General features: G+C 39.7%; 3 protein-coding genes across 3 annotated transcripts; 1 reads left to right on the top strand and 2 right to left on the bottom strand.

Moving 5' to 3' along the window:
- The first annotated feature begins 301 nt into the window (after positions 1 to 301).
- On the top strand, positions 302 to 3,065 carry LOC148068044 (uncharacterized). The gene is made up of 2 exons (XM_087803468.1): positions 302 to 402; positions 739 to 3,065. Exon 2 carries the CDS (start codon positions 754 to 756, stop codon positions 1,612 to 1,614), a length of 861 nt encoding a protein of 286 aa, XP_087659594.1. The 5' UTR covers positions 302 to 402; positions 739 to 753; the 3' UTR covers positions 1,615 to 3,065.
- Positions 2,897 to 9,050, bottom strand: prmt2 (protein arginine methyltransferase 2). The gene is made up of 9 exons (XM_087803467.1): positions 8,911 to 9,050; positions 8,650 to 8,838; positions 7,264 to 7,425; positions 5,425 to 5,589; positions 5,188 to 5,363; positions 5,007 to 5,136; positions 4,797 to 4,936; positions 3,310 to 3,478; positions 2,897 to 3,233 (listed from the first exon to the last, which is right to left on the bottom strand). Exons 1-9 carry the CDS (start codon positions 8,983 to 8,985, stop codon positions 3,201 to 3,203), a joined length of 1,239 nt encoding a protein of 412 aa, XP_087659593.1. The 5' UTR covers positions 8,986 to 9,050; the 3' UTR covers positions 2,897 to 3,200.
- Positions 9,051 to 12,980: 3,930 nt separating this feature from the next.
- ercc1 (excision repair cross-complementation group 1) lies at positions 12,981 to 18,194 on the bottom strand. The gene is made up of 9 exons (XM_087804123.1): positions 18,048 to 18,194; positions 17,545 to 17,952; positions 15,601 to 15,704; positions 15,430 to 15,529; positions 15,285 to 15,361; positions 13,723 to 13,822; positions 13,584 to 13,655; positions 13,430 to 13,498; positions 12,981 to 13,133 (listed from the first exon to the last, which is right to left on the bottom strand). Exons 1-9 carry the CDS (start codon positions 18,105 to 18,107, stop codon positions 13,071 to 13,073), a joined length of 1,053 nt encoding a protein of 350 aa, XP_087660249.1. The 5' UTR covers positions 18,108 to 18,194; the 3' UTR covers positions 12,981 to 13,070.
- Positions 18,195 to 18,543: the final 349 nt, after the last annotated feature.

Here is an 18,543-nt window from a genome sequence, read left to right as displayed (position 1 = left end):
GCTCCAACTTTTTGTTTGGGCATTATTTTTAACTTTTACATTCATTTGTATTTTAAAATATTTTCCGTATTTTAACATTTAATAAACATGACCTTTGAATGACTTAAAATACCATTTAAATCAAACAACGAAACAAACCAATACAGTCACCGCTTGTGTTAAGAATGACATCGAATATTATGTTATTATAACCGTTAGGAAATGTTGACGCCTTATTGAATTGTTGTGCAGTTCCGCCGCCGACCACGAGGTGCCAGCACACCTACGTCATCTCTTGTGCCCCTCGATTCCACAGAGGAGCCAGAACAACAGAAGGAGAAAAAAAAAACACACACACAACCCTCGGAGCAGATTCTTCAGTCCGGATCCTCATCGTTTGCGTTTGTGGTTTCTTCACACGAGGTGAGGTTTCAGGAGGGAAATGAATGAAATGATAAGGACGCCATGTTGGAGCAGGTGATGGAGATTTCAGGCGTGTTTTTTGTTGACCTTGGTTGGATCACGTGAGGCTTACCTGTGCACGTATGATGCGTGAAACATTCTTTTTAAAGTCATCTTAAAACCTGTCTCTACAACATCAATTAAAACACCTGTCAAATCGTTTTCCCCTCTTTTATTCTATCTATTCTCTCAAGGTTGTGTGTGTGTGTGTGTGTGTGTGTGTGTGTGTGTGTGTGTGTTGTCCATCTTTGTGTACCTAGAAAGCACTCAATGTTATTGTCGTTTTCTCACCTCCAGATGTGAGCCGAGAGCATGCAGGAGAACACTGAAGACCAGAGGACCTGCTCCGAGTCCAGCTCGCCGCAGGACTCGGACAAATGTCCGTCCTGTCCGACGGGGAGTCGCCCGGAGGCGGAGGAGGAGGAGAGCGTCCGGCTGGACCCCCACACCTGCTCGCTGTGCAGCAAGACCTTCATCTCGTCCGCCCACCTCACCCTGCACCTGGCCACGCACAGCAAGGACCGCAAGTTCCGGTGCAGCACCTGCGGCAAGTTCTTCCACCAGTCCTCGCACCTGGTGACCCACAAGGTGATCCACAGCGGCGACCGGCCCTTCAAGTGCCAGGACTGCGGCAAGACGTTCGGACGCGCCTCGCACCTCAAGACGCACCGGCGGCTCCACACGGGCGAGAAGCCCTTCAAGTGCACCTACTGCGACAAGTCCTTCACGCAGAAGGCCGGCCTGCTGGCCCACGTGCGCCTGCACACGGGCGAGCGGCCTTACAAGTGCGAGACGTGCGGCGAGGGTTTCCGCACGCTGCCCATCCTGCTGGCCCACAAGGCCGAGAAGTCCTCGGCGCAGGAGAGGAGGTCGCCCGACGCCCCCCAGGCCACGGAGGGCTTCGCCGAGGACCTGAAGTGTGGCGTCTGCTGCCGCACCTTTGTGCGCTCCTCCTACATCCGGCTGCACATCCGGCTCAAGAAGGGTCAAAGGCCGTACCACTGCAGGGTCTGCAACAAGACCTTCGTCAAGCTGGAGTCCTTCGTCAACCACTGTGAGAAACACTTGATGCAAAAGAGGGACAAAAACAAGGAGGACGGGGACAAAGATTTTGAGTCTCGCGCCGCCACACCGCCGCCCCACACCGCCTCCCCCGAGTGTTCCAACAGCTAGAGACCCCCGACATCGCCACGACAACCGCTTTGATGCACGAGACTTGTGACGAGACACTTGGCTGGTTACATTAGTGCTGGTGAGAACCATTGATACAGACTCGGGCTGCACGATATTGGAAATAAGTGCGATATTGGTGTCTTGAATTGCGATATCGATATTAATGTGATATTTCTTTCTTCTGAAAATGTAGCCACAAGTACTGTAGAGGAGGTGCGGGGGTTAAATAAGGAAAACGATGCAATATTTCCCTTTTCGTGTATTTCCGCGCTTACGTGCCGACATGATCGGAGAAAAATATCACTTATGACGATCATTTTCGCGTGACTTCATCGGTTTATACTGTCAAGACGCATCTTGACCTTTAGCCTCCACAAGAATTGACCTCTGGCAAGACGCGTCGCCATAGCAACCGAGCCTAGCGAGCTGCGGCGCACAGTTCACAGACGGACGGAGACGTAAACGACAACGAGACATAGAAGTACAAATTGACAACTTTACAGAACGTGACACTGATTGGTCGAAGTGCGTATTTAAGAAATGATTGATTTATACAATAAAAAATTATATATTTTCGCACATTGTTTCGATATGCATATCGCACGTACCAATATCGCGATATCGATATTTCTTCGATATATCGTGCAGCCCTAATACAGACGTATATCAGCGGCATCGGAATATTGAATGGTTGAATTTAATATTTCAAACGTTGAAACTTTGTTTTTTTTTCAAGCGTTGCATATTTTTAAAATATTAAAATCAACCTTTTCTATATGAAAAGGTTGATTTTAAATGATGGTATATTAGTGTCACCAGACAATACCAACAGAGTACTGAGGTACTTGATCAAAATGTTTTAAAACAAACAAAAGGGTTTTCTGATGAAGAAAATGATACTATTTTGGTGAAGTTTACAAAAAAGTTATCCGTAAAAAAAAGAATGAAACACAAACTATCTTTTTGTAGAGAAACCAACGCGACTGAAAGTTTTAGTGAAAAATAGAATTAATTCACTAGAAGGTTTATGCATGTCGTGCCTTTTTAAAAAAAACTTTTGATCCATCTCTAGGCCGGTCGGTGAAAGTAATGCAGACATCAAACTGGTCTGTGGTGCAAAAAAAGTTTCTTTTAAAAGACAATTTCAACATTTAAAAATGTTAAAATAAAGCATTAAATATTACGATGACCGTGATATACTCTCATAAGAAAGCGGAACGTTCGAATACGTCACTTTAACAAGTATTTTTAATCGTACCTGTGGCTGTGTTCTACACGGGACTCCATTTTGTGTGTTTATTTATGAATAATTCAGGGCGTAAACTGCTGTGTTCATCCGTGTCGATGGCGACAGGAAGTGGGAAAAGTTACCAGTTGAAATGTGTGCATGATGTTTGAAAACTGTGTTCAACCGCGTCCTGAACAAATCTATTAAAAATGACTTAAAACATCATGAGATCTGACGAGGGAGTAAACTGACTGTGACATGGACAGTCCTTCTTTGAAAGAGGCTTCACAGAAGTCCAGTTTAATCGTCCAGTCTTTTGCTGACCGCTGGTAAAAACAAATGTCGGGATGAACGACCGTCACCTCCACATCGGGAAGCTTTTCTTGCCGACCTGTTGAGGGAGGAAAAAAAAACAATCTTGTGGTTGAAGAGAGACATTGGGGAGAAGATTCTTTAAAGAGCTCCACCTGCTGTTTGTCCCCGGAGCTGCCTCGGATGGTCCAGGCCAGGTGGACGGTCATGTGACGCCGCCAGACCTGGTTCCTGCAGAGACGGACGGACCCGCTGAGAGAGTCTCCCTGGTCCAGGTGAATCGGCTGATCCAGCGTGAACAGAGTCTGCTTCCAGTGAGTCGGCCTGAAAACAGAGACGACCAAGTTCTCCTGATCTGAACCCCTTTTTTCACTCACAGTCCCACCTTCTGATCACATTCACCGTCTTTTTGATGAATTAAACGACTGGATAAAAGGATTATAATCCGGTGAGAAGACACAACTGTTGTTCTGGAGTTTTGTAAGATTTAGAGGAGATTGTCACTGCATGAGCTGCTGCTTTTTCCTCACTTCCGGGAAAACGAAAGTTAACGTTTTTTCCGAGAAGGACTACATGAACGAACATGTTAATGTTTAGACAAGAGAAACGAAACCGGTTACTTCACAGTTGCGCAGTCAAAACTTACGAAGGCAAAACCAGATTTTCATTGATTAAACTAAAGTTGTTTTTTTTATCCTGCTTAAAATTGTAATAAGAATAAGAAAAATCAATTTCCTACGCAACACTGGTTCACTTCCAATAGTGTAGGAAATTATTTCCAAATAAAAAACCTAATTTACCTGTTAGTTATCAATGAACCTGACATTTAAATGTCATTTAAACAACAAAACTAAGTAACAGTACAAACTCTCCCCCATCATCGCTTCTGTTTAACATCAGAAATGAAATGAAATGAAAGAAGTAAATTTCCATGTGTCGTTCAAGCTTCAGAACTCTAGCGCCATCTGCTTCCAGATTGAGCTCTTTTTTGTTTGTTTTTAATCGTATCAATTTCCAGAGATAATTTAGGACAATAAAGGAAAAACAATATGGGAATAAATTGGTGGTTCTGCGGAACTTTCTAATTCTCTGGAAGTATATTCATCATATTGTATGGTTGAATTTAACTTAAATGTTATTATTATTATTATTATCTCTATTTATATAGCGCCATTCTAAATGTTGAAATTGATTTTTATTTCAATTAATTTTTAAGCATTAAATTATTTTGTATTAAATTCAATATTTTCTAAAAATGTTCTAATAATAATAATCGATTATATATATATATAAATATATATATATTTCTCCATTTTCTTTTTAGAATATTAATTTTTTTAATTATTGGATTAAGTATTTCAAACTATGTGTAAAAAAAAAAGGAAAGGATTTATTCATTTTTTAAATATTTAAGTTTACATTAAATGATGTAATACAGATTTAAAAAAAAAAAGAAAAATCAATTAAAAAAATAACAAAACAATGCTTAGAAAAAAACAACATACAAATAAATTAATAAATGAAAATAAAAATAATGAATAAAGTTTCAATATTTAAGGTGTTGAATTCATTCATCAATGTTTTGTTGATGATCTACTTCCATGGCCTTCATCTACAGTTCCTGAGACTCAAGAGTGTTTACTCAGCGTGAGGTCCGGTGTCCAGCACCACCACCGCGGCCGCGTCTCTCCTCAGACTCTCGAAGCGAACGTTGAACCAGGCGGCGAAGCCGTGACACGCTCCGGGCCTCGTCACCAGGAAGTGAAACTCGCCCTCCATTTCCTGCCGAGCAAACGACGACATCAGCAGAATCTCCGGGGTCGCCGAGGAAGAAACCAAACCCTCGCCGCACCTCCAGCTCCGCCACCTGCAGCGTCTGCATGTCCAGGCTGATCACGTCGCTCGGCGCCGCCAGGCAGTCCTCGGGCTGGACCTGGTGGCTGAACTTGGGCTTGGTGAAGAACTCCTGGTGTGCGAGGGATCTGCGGAGAGCCAGGTTAAAAGCGCGTCTACAAACCAAGAGTGAGGCTTACTGTAGAGGGGTGAAGTCCAGGCCGTAGGGTTTCTCCCAGAATTCCATTTTCTCCCGGAAGTGCGTCTCCGCCCGACACGGCACCAGAGCGAGGGCGGCAGACGAGGGCCACATGGTCCCCCCTGCCTTCAACCAGCGGTCCCTGGCCCGCAGCACCGACTCCACCATGAACTCGAACTGAGGAGATGAAACTAGATTCAAAGTGAGGTCCACGGGGTACAAAGGTAGGGTTTCTGACCAGCAGGCAGGTCCCCATCCACTCGGACACCAGCACGTCCACGCGCTCGGGCAGCTGGACTTCCTCGGTGCGGCCCTGGATCACCGTGACGACGTCTTCGCACCGGTTCTGACGCACCAGCTGTTTGGTGTAGCTGGCCATGGCGCTCGCCTCCACCGCGTACACCTGTGAGGGCGGAGTCCGAAAACTTGAATTCATCATTTCAAAGGACGGAACTTTTCATTGAAATTTTCAATTCCATTATTTCTGTAGTGAAATGTTTCATTTGTTTCATTTAATTTTTTCTAATAATTCTATATATTTTCAAATTAAAGTCTTTTTTTTTTTTTAAACGTACAGTAAGTAAGTAAGTAGTAGTTATTTGTAAAGCGCCTGATCTGCCCTCGATCACCTTTCCACCGCCCTCGCTATGACGTCACACGGAGGGATTGAAAGATAAATGAAACTCACCTGCACTCGTTCAATTAAAGCCCAGAATATCACGGATCGTCCACACGGTGCTGAACCGGCGCTATAGTCCAATATAAAAACGTGTATATATATATAAACGCAAAATAAACCACAGAATAAAAAAAAATTCAATATAAATACTATATTTTATTATTACTACTTTTTTAAATGTGTTTTTTAAGGCAATAAAATACTTATAAAGGTTAAGAGAATGACAAACTAACGTGTGGATAGATTGTGTAGTTTGATGACAACTGCTGGTCATAACCAGTACTACAGAAACAATGGTCATCAGTGACGTCATTTTCTATGATTTTTTTTATAGTAATGTTTATTTATTCTAGCGATTATTCTAAGTCTCATAGTAAAGATCCACGTTTCCTGCTTTTAGTAAATTACCTTTAAAATAGAATCAATAATAAATGACATTTTAAAAAACAATAATAATGTGGTTCATGCACTGCATGGATGTGTTTTAATGCACCACTGCAGTGCATCATGGGTAATATAGAGCTCCGAAGGAGACGTGGATGTTCACTCCATCCCTCGGAGTTCACTTCGGCTGTGCTGAGAATTGGAACGACCCTTAAGATGGCGGCGGCGCCGAGGGCGAGTGAGCACATGACTCGAGTGTTGAAACCATAGTTTGACGGTCACATGATCGCCTACGTGTCACACGATTGGCTGAGAGTTGATCAAGTAGTGTTTTTGTATCGTCTTGAGACACCATTATATCGACTTGTTTATGGTGAATTTAAAAAGACCACGAATTAGAAAAGATATAATTCAGAAAATGGTTCTTTACGAATAAGAATATCAGTTTAGAAAAATAATTTATTTTTTTTATATAATTTTATAATTTATAAACAAAACATTAAATGTAACAAAGAGGCACATGAACAAAAATCCATAAAACATTTACCAGAAAAATATGAATCAAATTTGACCTTCTTACACAAGAATTGACCTCCGGCAAGACGCGTCGCCATAGCAACCGAGCCTAACAAGCTGCGCCGCACAGTTCACAGACGGACGGAGACGTAAACAACAACGAGACATAGAAGTACAAATTGACAACTTTACAGAACGTGACACTGATTTCGCCGCCATGATTTAAGAAATGCTTGATTTATACAATACATTTTTTATAATTTATTGTACATGTTTTCGATATGAATATCGCACGTGCCAATATCGCGATATTGATATTTTTCCATATATATTACACAGCCTTAGTTGGAATCAAAATATTTTCAGTTTCTGTTTGGGATGTCATTGGTGACTATAGTTTTACGGTAGGTTAGAAACCACTTTCTTTAGTATATTTTCATTTTCAGTCATTATCTTTGAACAAAAAAGAATCATTTCATCATCAGAAGTGGTAAGTACCGCTGAAGGTTGGGCCAGTTTGGCACAGAACATGCTGATGATCCCGGTCCCACATCCAAGATCCAAGACCACCTTACTCTGCAGGGAGGCGCTGTTGGTGTCCACGACCTGACGGTACGCCTCGGTGCGGCTCTTATCCGACAGCATCTCCAGATGTAGTCTCTGGGTCAGAGGTCGAGAGGAGCCGTCAAGACCGAAGAAAGAAGGGATAAAAAAATTATCTTCAATATGATACGGAAACTTGAATTTAACCATTAATTAAAGTGGTGTGTGACTCTATTGTATCATCAGTGTGTGTGTGTTGTTGTGATGTGTGACTCTATTGTATCATCAGTGTGTGTGTGTTGTTGTGATGTGTGACTCTATTGTATCATCAGTGTTTGTGTGTTGTTGTGATGTGTGACTCTATTGTATCATCAGTGTGTGTGTGTTGTTGTGATGTGTGACTCTATTGTATCATCAGTGTGTGTGTGTTGTTGTGATATGTGACTCTATTGTATCATCAGTGTGTGTGTGTTGTTGTGATGTGTGACTCTATTGTATCATCAGTGTGCGTGTGTTGTTGTGATGTGTGACTCTATTGTATCATCAGTGTGCGTGTGTTGTTGTGATGTGTGACTCTATTGTATCATCAGTGTGTGTGTGTTGTTGTGATGTGTGACTCTATTGTATCATCAGTGTGTGTGTGTTGTTGTGATGTGTGACTCTATTGTATCATCAGTGTGTGTGTGTTGTTGTGATGTGTGACTCTATTGTATCATCAGTGTGTGTTTGTAAAAAACTCTCTTTTCATAAAACATTGAAATATTGACATTAGAAAATGATCTTAAGCTCCGCCCACTGAAAACACTGTTTTTCTGGAGATTAAATCTTGTTGACCATAACCACACCCACTCTGCTGTGATTGGTCAAGCATGGAGGTTTGTCACCACACGTCACCGATCCCAGAAGTCTCCACCTCCAAGGGACTCGTTGTATAAACAAAGCGGGGCGTGATTAAAGCTTGAGGAGGATTATTACGTCATAATGGACTCTCGTAACCTCTCGTTCGTCCAGATTTCAGAGCAACTTTATAAAGTAATAAAGTGTAAAACATGGTCATGATGAGAAGTTACTGCGTCTTGAAGAACATTTACTACATGAAAGCTGGAGTTAAAGTTTGACAAAAACGTCATATTTCAAGATATTTTAATGTGTATTTGTTAAACTATGACGGACAATATGGTTGTTGAGGAGATATAACTTTTTTTAATGACAATTGTTGCTTTAGATAAATGAAAGTATTGTTAATAAACACAACATTGTGACGCCAGGATAAGTGTTTTTTTTTTAAAATAAACAAGAAACTCTAGATCTATGTCCACCAGATGTGTAACATCTTCTCACCAGGGTGCCATAGCTGTCAAAGTACTCCTCGTCCTGCCAGGGGTCCTGCGGGTCCTCCGGGTCCTCCTCTCCATCCTGTCGCAGGTACTTGGCGGGAACATACCCTCTGACCCCCCGCAGCTCAGCCCACCACCACTCGGAGTCCGTCTTGACGTGGACCACGAGTGTGTCTCCAGCGCCGAAGCTCAGCTGGTAAATAAACAACAAAAAACATGAAGTTTTACTTCTGTTTGCGGTTTACTTACTTATTTATTTCATTACCTGCTCACTTCCGCTTCCCAGGAAGTGACACCGGGCCACGAACAGGTCCGGTTCTGCTTCCTCTCTGGCGGTCATGTCCGCGTCATCACAGCTTTAGAGACAACAGTTTAAAAATCGGTCACGTGACTGGCTTCAAGCACTTCCGCGTTTGACGTCAAGTGTTGCTCGGGTTGCGTTCAAGGAAATCGGACAATCAATTATTTTACAGTTTCTCTCGCACTTAACCGTTTAAATAATAATTATTACTATCAACATTAATTTTCCTTAATTTATTATTAACAAAATATCGTTTTATATGGCCTTGGAATATAATCTAAAAATAACGTTCGGCTGTATATTAAATACATTTATTTAATGTGTTTTGTAAGCCATGTCAACTTTCTAATTCCTATATTGTTTCTTTCAAATAATATATTTTTATTTTCAAATGGACTTTTTTTTTTTTTTTTTTCGTTATCCCAATTTAAGACTCGAAGCCCATAGTTTTAGCCATTTGTACATTAATATTAACCACGTTTACTCCAAGGATATAATTATTAAATAAATATATGATCAAGAAGTATATAAAGGATATTATTTTTTGGGGGGAATAGATATTACTCCTTTGATTTTCTCTTTTCTTGTGGGTCTTAAAGATAGATGCTTAGCCACGTCTCACTTTTGATAAAGACAGTTTTATCAAATGATTATAGCTGACAAATGGGTAACATTATGTTATGACACACTTGTATTCAATAAAGACTGTGATGTGCAATTATTACATAATGAATCATGTTTATAGAGACGGATCTGTCTCGCCTGCAGTTGATACACAACTCCAAGAAAAAAAAGCCAGAATTCTGAGCCGCTCTAGTAGAAGAACTCACATTTCCCAGATCCTTCAAACTCTTCACTGGCTGCCAGTTTCTTTCAGGATCATTTTTAAATTCTGGTTCTTACTTTCAGATCTATTCATGGTCAGACCTTCCATCAGTGATCTGATCCAGACTTACACCCCAGCTCGGGCTCTGAGGTCTGTGGATCAGAATCTACTGATGGTTCCTGAACTTCCGGACCAGAGGAGAGAAATCCTTCCAGACTGTTGCTCCTAAGCTTTGGAACCATCTTTGTGTTTGATGATCTACTGACTCCTTCAAGAAACATCTGTGTTTGATGATCTACTGACTCCTTCAAGAAACATCTGTGTTTGATGATCTACTGACTCCTTCAAGAAACATCTGTGTTTGATGATCTACTGACTCCTTCAAGAAACATCTCTGTGTTTGATGATCTACTGACTCCTTCAAGAAACATCTGTGTTTGATGATCTACTGACTCCTTCAAGAAACATCTGAGTTTGATGATCTACTGACTCCTTCAAGAAACATCAGTGTTTGATGATCTACTGACTCCTTCAAGAAACATCTGTGTTTGATGATCTACTGACTCCTTCAAGAAACATCTGTGTTTGATGATCTACTGACTCCTTCAAGAAACATCTGAGTTTGATGATCTACTGACTCCTTCAAGAAACATCTCTGTGTTTGATGATCTACTGACTCCTTCAAGAAACATCTCTGTGTTTGATGATCTACTGACTCCTTCAAGAAACATCTGTGTTTGATGATCTACTGACTCCTTCAAGAAACATCTGTGTTTGATGATCTACTGACTCCTTCAAGAAACATCTGTGTTTGATGATCTACTGACTCCTTCAAGAAACATCTGAGTTTGATGATCTACTGACTCCTTCAAGAAACATCTGTGTTTGATGATCTACTGACTCCTTCAAGAAACATCTGTGTTTGATGATCTACTGACTCCTTCAAGAAACATCTGTGTTTGATGATCTACTGACTCCTTCAAGAAACATCTGTGTTTGATGATCTACTGACTCCTTCAAGAAACATCTGAGTTTGATGATCTACTGACTCCTTCAAGAAACATCTCTGTGTTTGATGATCTACTGACTCCTTCAAGAAACATCTCTGTGTTTGATGATCTACTGACTCCTTCAAGAAACATCTGTGTTTGATGATCTACTGACTCCTTCAAGAAACATCTGTGTTTGATGATCTACTGACTCCTTCAAGAAACATCTGTGTTTGATGATCTACTGACTCCTTCAAGAAACATCTGTGTTTGATGATCTACTGACTCCTTCAAGAAACATCTGTGTTTGATGATCTACTGACTCCTTCAAGAAACATCTGAGTTTGATGATCTACTGACTCCTTCAAGAAACATCTGTGTTTGATGATCTACTGACTCCTTCAAGAAACATCTGTGTTTGATGATCTACTGACTCCTTCAAGAAACATCTGTGTTTGATGATCTACCGACTCCTTCAAGAAACATCTGTGTTTGATGATCTACTGACTCCTTCAAGAAACATCTGAGTTTGATGATCTACTGACTCCTTCAAGAAACATCTCTGTGTTTGATGATCTACTGACTCCTTCAAGAAACATCTCTGTGTTTGATGATCTACTGACTCCTTCAAGAAACATCTGTGTTTGATGATCTACTGACTCCTTCAAGAAACATCTGAGTTTGATGATCTACTGACTCCTTCAAGAAACATCTGTGTTTGATGATCTACTGACTCCTTCAAGAAACATCTGTGTTTGATGATCTACTGACTCCTTCAAGAAACATCAGTGTTTGATGATCTACTGACTCCTTCAAGAAACATCTCTGTGTTTGATGATCTACTGACTCCTTCAAGAAACATCTGCGTTTGATGATCTACTGACTCCTTCAAGAAACATCTGTGTTTGATGATCTACTGACTCCTTCAAGAAACATCTGAGTTTGATGATCTACTGACTCCTTCAAGAAACATCTGTGTTTGATGATCTACTGACTCCTTCAAGAAACATCTGTGTTTGATGATCTACTGACTCCTTCAAGAAACATCTCTGTGTTTGATGATCTACTGACTCCTTCAAGAAACATCTGTGTTTGATGATCTACTGACTCCTTCAAGAAACATCTGTGTTTGATGATGTACTGACTCCTTCAAGAAACATCTGTGTTTGATGATGTACTGACTCCTTCAAGAAACATCTGTGTTTGATGATCTACTGACTCCTTCAAGAAACAGCTCTGTGTTTGATGATCTACTGACTCCTTCAAGAAACATCTGTGTTTGATGATCTACTGACTCCTTCAAGAAACATCTGTGTTTGATGATCTACTGACTCCTTCAAGAAACATCTGTGTTTGATGATCTACTGACTCCTTCAAGAAACATCTGTGTTTGATGATCTACTGACTCCTTCAAGAAACATCTGTGTTTGATGATCTACTGACTCCTTCAAGAAACATCTGTGTTTGATGATCTACTGACTCCTTCAAGAAACATCTGTGTTTGATGATCTACTGACTCCTTCAAGAAACATCTCTGTGTTTGATGATCTACTGACTCCTTCAAGAAACATCTGTGTTTGATGATCTACTGACTCCTTCAAGAAACATCTGTGTTTGATGATCTACTGACTCCTTCAAGAAACATCTGTGTTTGATGATCTACTGACTCCTTCAAGAAACATCTGTGTTTGATGATCTACTGACTCCTTCAAGAAACAGCTCTGTGTTTGATGATCTACTGACTCCTTCAAGAAACATCTGTGTTTGATGATCTACTGACTCCTTCAAGAAACATCTGTGTTTGATGATCTACTGACTCCTTCAAGAAACATCTGTGTTTGATGATCTACTGACTCCTTCAAGAAACATTTGAAGACACTTTTATTGGAGCTTTTCTCTGATTTCCTGAGACTCCTGTGTTTTTCTCGGTGTTGTCTTGATCTTTTAAAGTATTTATTTTAACTGTGTTTTGCTTTGATTGTTAAAGCTTTGTGACCCTGGTCTAGAAATAACCATTACTAACTTACTTACTGAAATTTATCTAGATTTTTGCATCACAAGAATTGATTATAACGTTTTCGGTGTTGATAATATATAAAGATTCATAAATATATAGATAGTATACATAATATCATGACCTGCATTGTGGAAACAGTAAAAGACTAGTAGTGTATTTATATAAAAGATATTTATTTCATACAAATGTGGTCATTGTTAAAGTAGAACAATTCTTATTGAGCAAACAAAAAAAAACATCTTCACAATTATGTAATTTCATGACAAAAGTATCAAAACAAGTGGCTAAATTCTCAAGTATCTTTGTTCTTTGACTTCAGGAACGGTTTGTGAAGAACATCATGGAGTCGTCTCGCCTGCAGGAAGAAAAAATGTTATGTTTGATTGAATATTTTTCTCTCCATTCATCTCATCATAACAAAAAAAGAAGTAAAACTGGATCAAATGTTACATCAGAACTTGTGGAGCAAATGAAAAGGAGTTTCAAGATGAAAAAGATAATTAGGACGATGGAAACGTCACATTAACGGCGTGAGCACGGATCTCAATATATACTGTTTTATATCAGTTACACGTTTGTATTCACGTCACAGAACGATGACACGCGAGATACAGCGCATTAAATAGTTGTGTACGTTCACACGGTGCTTACTTTCTGTGGACCGAGACCTGGGCAGAGAACGAGGTCGTCCTTGGAAGCCGCCATGATCCCATCCATAGACTGCAGACGTGACACATGCAATGATACACATCGTGTCAGATTAGAGAGTATTCCTGACGACTGGGCGGTTTAGACAAAGACTCACCGAGAAAGTGGAGAGCAAGGTGATGGCATCAGTCTTGTTGATGGACTTGACGGCTGTCAGGCAGTCGGTCACCTGAGTGAACGGACGAGAGGATGAAGGAACCGACTCTGAGACAAGGACTCGAAACAAGAGATTGAACCTTAGACATGTAGTCCTTTTCCACTTGTTCCTTCAGGAGGTCCGCGGGTTTTTTCTCGTACGACTTGTAGGTTTCCAGGTAACGTCCGGCTTCCTCTGGACTGTGGAAGTAAACACGACAATTTAGATGAAATGTATAACGTAACGTCTAATGTAAATATAACTGTCTATATCTGGGGATATTTAGGATGAGAAGTCGACCTTTGACTTTAGAATCCAAGAGGATAAATTTGACCAACATCTGATCTGGTAAAATCTTATTCATGAACTTTATATGATCTCACTGGTTCAAATTTGCTACCTTTAATTCAATTTGTGAAAATGTGCACTTTCAAAAGAAAATACAGTTTGATGATTTAAAGTATTTTACTAGTATTCAAAGTAAAAATGAGTAGAAAAAGTTGAAAAATGATCACATAAAGGAAAAACACTGATGTGAAAATGTTGGAATGAACTGGAAAAAGTTGAGATAAAAATAAAAAGGGGGAAGTTCAAATAAAAGTTATAGTAGAAATAGTAATAGAAGAAGTAGAATTGGACAAAGGAGTTGTAGTAAAAGTTTACAAGTTTAATTTGTAGTAAAAGTACAAGTAGTAGTACTAGTAGTAGTATAAGTATAAGTAGTAAACACAGTAGTAGAAGCAGCAGTAGAATTAGTAGTAAAAGTATTAAAAGTAGTTGTAGAAGCAGTGTAAGTATAAGTAGTAAAAGTATAAGTTGAATTTGTAGTTAAAGTATAAGTAGTAGTACTAGTAGTAGTATAAGTATAAGTAGTAAACACAGTAGTATAATTAGTAGTAAATGTATTAAAAGTAGTAGTAGAAGTAGTGTAAGTATAAGTAGTAAAATTATAAGTTGAACTTGTAGTTAAAGTATAAGTAGTAGTACTAGTAGTAGTATAAGTATAAGTAGTAAACACAGTAGTAGAAGCAGTAGTAGAATTAGTAGTAAAAGTATTAAAAGTAGTAGTAGTAGTAGAAGTAGTAAAAGTATGTTGTACAAGTTGAACTTGTAGTATAAGTATAAGTAGTAGAAGCAGTAGTATAAGTAGTAGTAAAAGTATTAAAAGTAGTAGTAGAATTATTATTAGAAGTAGAGGAAGTAGTAGTATAAATAGTAATAAGTAGACAACAGTGTTTTTAAAGTTGAATGAAGTTTCTAGGAGTGAGTAGGTCAAGTGAATGGGGGGAAAAAAGGGTAGAACAAGAGGAATAGAAGAAAGAGTTGAAGAGATAAAAGAAAGATAGAACAGAGCTCGCATTTAGGTAACGAGACGAATTGATAAAAGTTTGAACGGTTTAAATCGGATCAAATTTGTAGGAGGAGATGAAGTACAAAGTTTAGTTCAGAAGAAGGAAATAAAAAGACGTGAAAAACAGGATCTAAAGAGTTTGAATGATTTCTAAGTGCTTTTGTTCATAGTTATGAATAATTTTTCTTTCTTTTTTTCATGAAGGCGCATTTTTGATTTAATGATTAATATTAATATATTCTATGATTTGTGTTCATCTGTACTAACGATGTCACGCACATGGCTCTATGTTCATATGAGAAGACGAATACCTCCAGGCCAGCATGAGAGTGCAGTCGGCCATGATGCAGATGCGAGCGAGCTCCTTCAAAGCATGATGAGGATCTTTCTGTTGGACGAACACACGTGTCGTCATGAGATCCAAACACACAACTCACTTCCTTCAACACAACTCACCACATCCACTTGAACCAGCAACACCCTGAGGGTGAAGGTCTGTCCGAGCTGCTTGAGCCGGTCGTGGATGTAGTTTGGGTTCAGGTTGTGGTACCTCAGGCTGGTGAGACCAGAGAGAACCAATGACTTTTTTTTACATCCAAGAATAGAATCTGAATAGAAGACGCTCACCTGAGAAAAAGGGCGCAGGTGGTCTGACCGAGGACGTAGTCCGGCACCACTTCTCCGAACTCCCACGGAACACTTCTGACGAACTTGAGAACAGGATTCCCTCTCTGGAGGAACACACGTCTCAACTCAAGCAACCGTGTCAAGAGGTTTTAAGATATTTGGTCATATTTTAAGTGTCTAAACAAGAAGGATCGTCTCGCCTGCAGTTCATACAAAACTCTGCAGCCAGAATTCTGAGCCGCTCTAGTAGAAGAACTCACATTTCTCCTTCAAACTCTTCACTGGCTGCTCTAGTAGAAGAACTCACATTTCTCCTTCAAACTCTTCACTGGCTGCTCTAGTAGAAGAACTCACATTTCTCCTTCAAACTCTTCACTGGCTGCCAGTTTCTTTCAGGATCATTTTAAAATTGTGGTTCTTACTTTCAGATCTATTCATGGTCAGACCTTCCATCAGTGATCTGATCCAGACTTACACCCCAGCTCTGGCTCTGAGGTCTGTGGATCAGAATCTACTGATGGTTCCTGAACTTCCGGACCAGAGGAGAGAAATCCTTCCAGACTGTTGCTCCTAAGCTTTGGAACGATCTCTGTGTTTGATGATCTACTGACTCCTTCAAGAAACATCTCTGTGTTTGATGATCTACTGACTCCTTCAAGAAACATCTGTGTTTGATGATCTACTGACTCCTTCAAGAAACATCTCTGTGTTTGAGGATCTACTGACTCCTTCAAGAAACATCTGTGTTTGATGATCTACTGACTCCTTCAAGAAACATCTCTGTGTTTGAGGATCTACTGACTCCTTCAAGAAACATCTGTGTTTGATGATCTACTGACTCCTTCAAGAAACATCTGTGTTTGATGATCTACTGACTCCTTCAAGAAACATCTGTGTTTGATGATCTACTGACTCCTTCAAGAAACATCTGTGTTTGATGATCTACTGACTCCTTCAAGAAACATCTGTGTTTGATGATCTACTGACTCCTTCAAGAAACATCTGTGTTTGATGATCTACTGACTCCTTCAAGAAACATCTGTGTTTGATGATCTACTGACTCCTTCAAGAAACATCTGTGTGTTTGATGATCTACTGACTCCTTCAAGAAACAACTGTGTTTGATGATCTACTGACTCCTTCAATAAACATCTGTGTTTGATGATCTACTGACTCCCGAAGAAACATCTCAAGATATTTTCTAGGGACTCCTGAGTTTGTCTTATGTGTCTTGGTCTTTTAAAGTATATATTTTATTGAGTATTGTTTTTTAAAGCGCTTTGTGACCCTGGTCTAGAACTTTACAAATGACCTTTAAGAGAGTAAGTAAGTAAGTAATGTATATTTATATAGCGCTTTTCTAGACCAGGGTCACAAAGCGCTTAAACAATCAAAACAATACTCAATAAAATATATAATTTAAAGATCAAGATAACACCGAGACAAACTCAAGAGTCTCAGAGAATCAAGGAAAAGCTCAAATATAAGTGTCTTGAGATGTTTCTTGAAGGAGTCAGTAGATCATCAAACACAGATGTTTCTTGAAGGAGTCAGTAGATCATCAAACACAGAGATGTTTCTTGAAGGAGTCAGTAGATCATCAAACACAGAGATGGTTCCAAAACTTAGGAGCAACAGTCTGGAAGGATTTCTCTCCTCTGGTCCGGATTTCAGGAACCATCAGTAGATTCTGATCCACAGACCTCAGAGCCCGAGCTGGGGTGTAAGGCTTTACTTACTACTTACCACATCTTGGAGAGGAAGACTTGACCTTTACCAGAACCTAATACCCATTAAATCCCTTTTTTCTTCAGTCTCAGTTTTACTGTTAAGGGAGGTCTCTGGACAACCGTATGTTCCTTATCTTGACACATTCCTAAAATGAATTTTCCCAAGAACAGATGTGTCTAAGTGTATTTTCGGGTGTGACTGTTCAGGACAAACCTGTCTCGAGCTGACAACGATTGAGTTCCCAAAGCCCACCGGTTTGGGCACGAGGCCGGCATCGGACTTTTGTCCCTCTTTCAGGTCGATGCCGGGACCATGCGTCGCTGTGGTCTTGGTACCAACACCTGACCCGGTCTCCATCTCCTCCAGGTGGTCTGAAGTCCTCTGAGTTTGCCCTCCAGTTGCAAGGGCCGCCGGGTCAGAACCGCTGCCCCTCAGACCAGTGGCCCCCTCAGTACAGTCAGTCCTGGGTTTGGTGCAAACATCCTGTTGTGGAGCCAAAGATTCGACTTTGTTTTTGTTCTGGATGATGTATTCTGCGTAAGATAAGGAGGCTGAGGAGGTTCCGGTGGATGCACTGGACGTCGAGTCCACTTTAGATGAAGGCTGGAACTGCTGCTTGGGCTAGAAGTAAACAGTAACACAAACGGTTTGTTACAATAATGTTGCTTAGAATTGTGTAGTTTTCCTGTCGTAGACACAAACGAGGACTAACTTACCGGAAGTCTCTCTTTGTTGAACGCGGAATCGTCTAAATTGATGTTAAATCTCTTATTCATGATGTATTTATTTATTTATTTACAAACAACGATCCCATAAGTTCGTTAAATGGAACCTTCGTTAAATTCGAAATCCACAATGTCAGAAACAGCATGAGCACAACTTCCGGTTACGAACCTTCACATTAAGAGTTTATATTCATTTTAAATCACGAATCAAAAATCATTTTGATATATATTTATATTTTACACATTATTTATTTATATTTTATTATATTTAAAGACATTTTATTATTATAATATGCTAAATTAATTTCGTTTGGTTATCACGTGAGTGTTTAATTTTATTTAAAGAGACACGTTTAAGAGGCAGTTGTGGTTGCTTGAAATTATAAACTATTTTGAATTGTTTGTTAATTTTTAAAACTTTGCAATATGCTTTTTGTTTTATTCCTTTTATTTTGACTATTTTTAACATTTAAAAAAAGAAATTAGA

Source organism: Callionymus lyra, chromosome 12 (genome assembly GCF_982586985.1).
Source record: "Callionymus lyra chromosome 12, fCalLyr1.hap1.1, whole genome shotgun sequence".
Lineage (NCBI taxonomy): Eukaryota > Metazoa > Chordata > Actinopteri > Syngnathiformes > Callionymidae > Callionymus > Callionymus lyra.
This window is presented reverse-complemented; position numbering and strand designations above follow the sequence as displayed.

Coding starts and splice junctions, on each gene's coding strand:
- LOC148068044 (XM_087803468.1), top strand. CDS start 754: ATGCAGGAGAACACTGAAGACCAGAGGACCTGCTCCGAGTCCAGCTCG.
- prmt2 (XM_087803467.1), bottom strand. CDS start 8,985: ATGACCGCCAGAGAGGAAGCAGAACCGGACCTGTTCGTGGCCCGGTGT. Junction 5,137..5,187: donor CTGGACTTCACCCCTCTACA/GTAAGCCTCACT, acceptor GGCTCTCCGCAG/ATCCCTCGCACACCAGGAGT. Junction 3,234..3,309: donor GCTCCGGGGACAAACAGCAG/GTGGAGCTCTTT, acceptor CTCCCTCAACAG/GTCGGCAAGAAAAGCTTCCC.
- ercc1 (XM_087804123.1), bottom strand. CDS start 18,107: ATGAATAAGAGATTTAACATCAATTTAGACGATTCCGCGTTCAACAAA. Junction 15,530..15,600: donor ACCTGCGCCCTTTTTCTCAG/GTGAGCGTCTTC, acceptor TGGTCTCACCAG/CCTGAGGTACCACAACCTGA. Junction 13,134..13,429: donor CAGGTCTCGGTCCACAGAAA/GTAAGCACCGTG, acceptor TTCTTCCTGCAG/GCGAGACGACTCCATGATGT.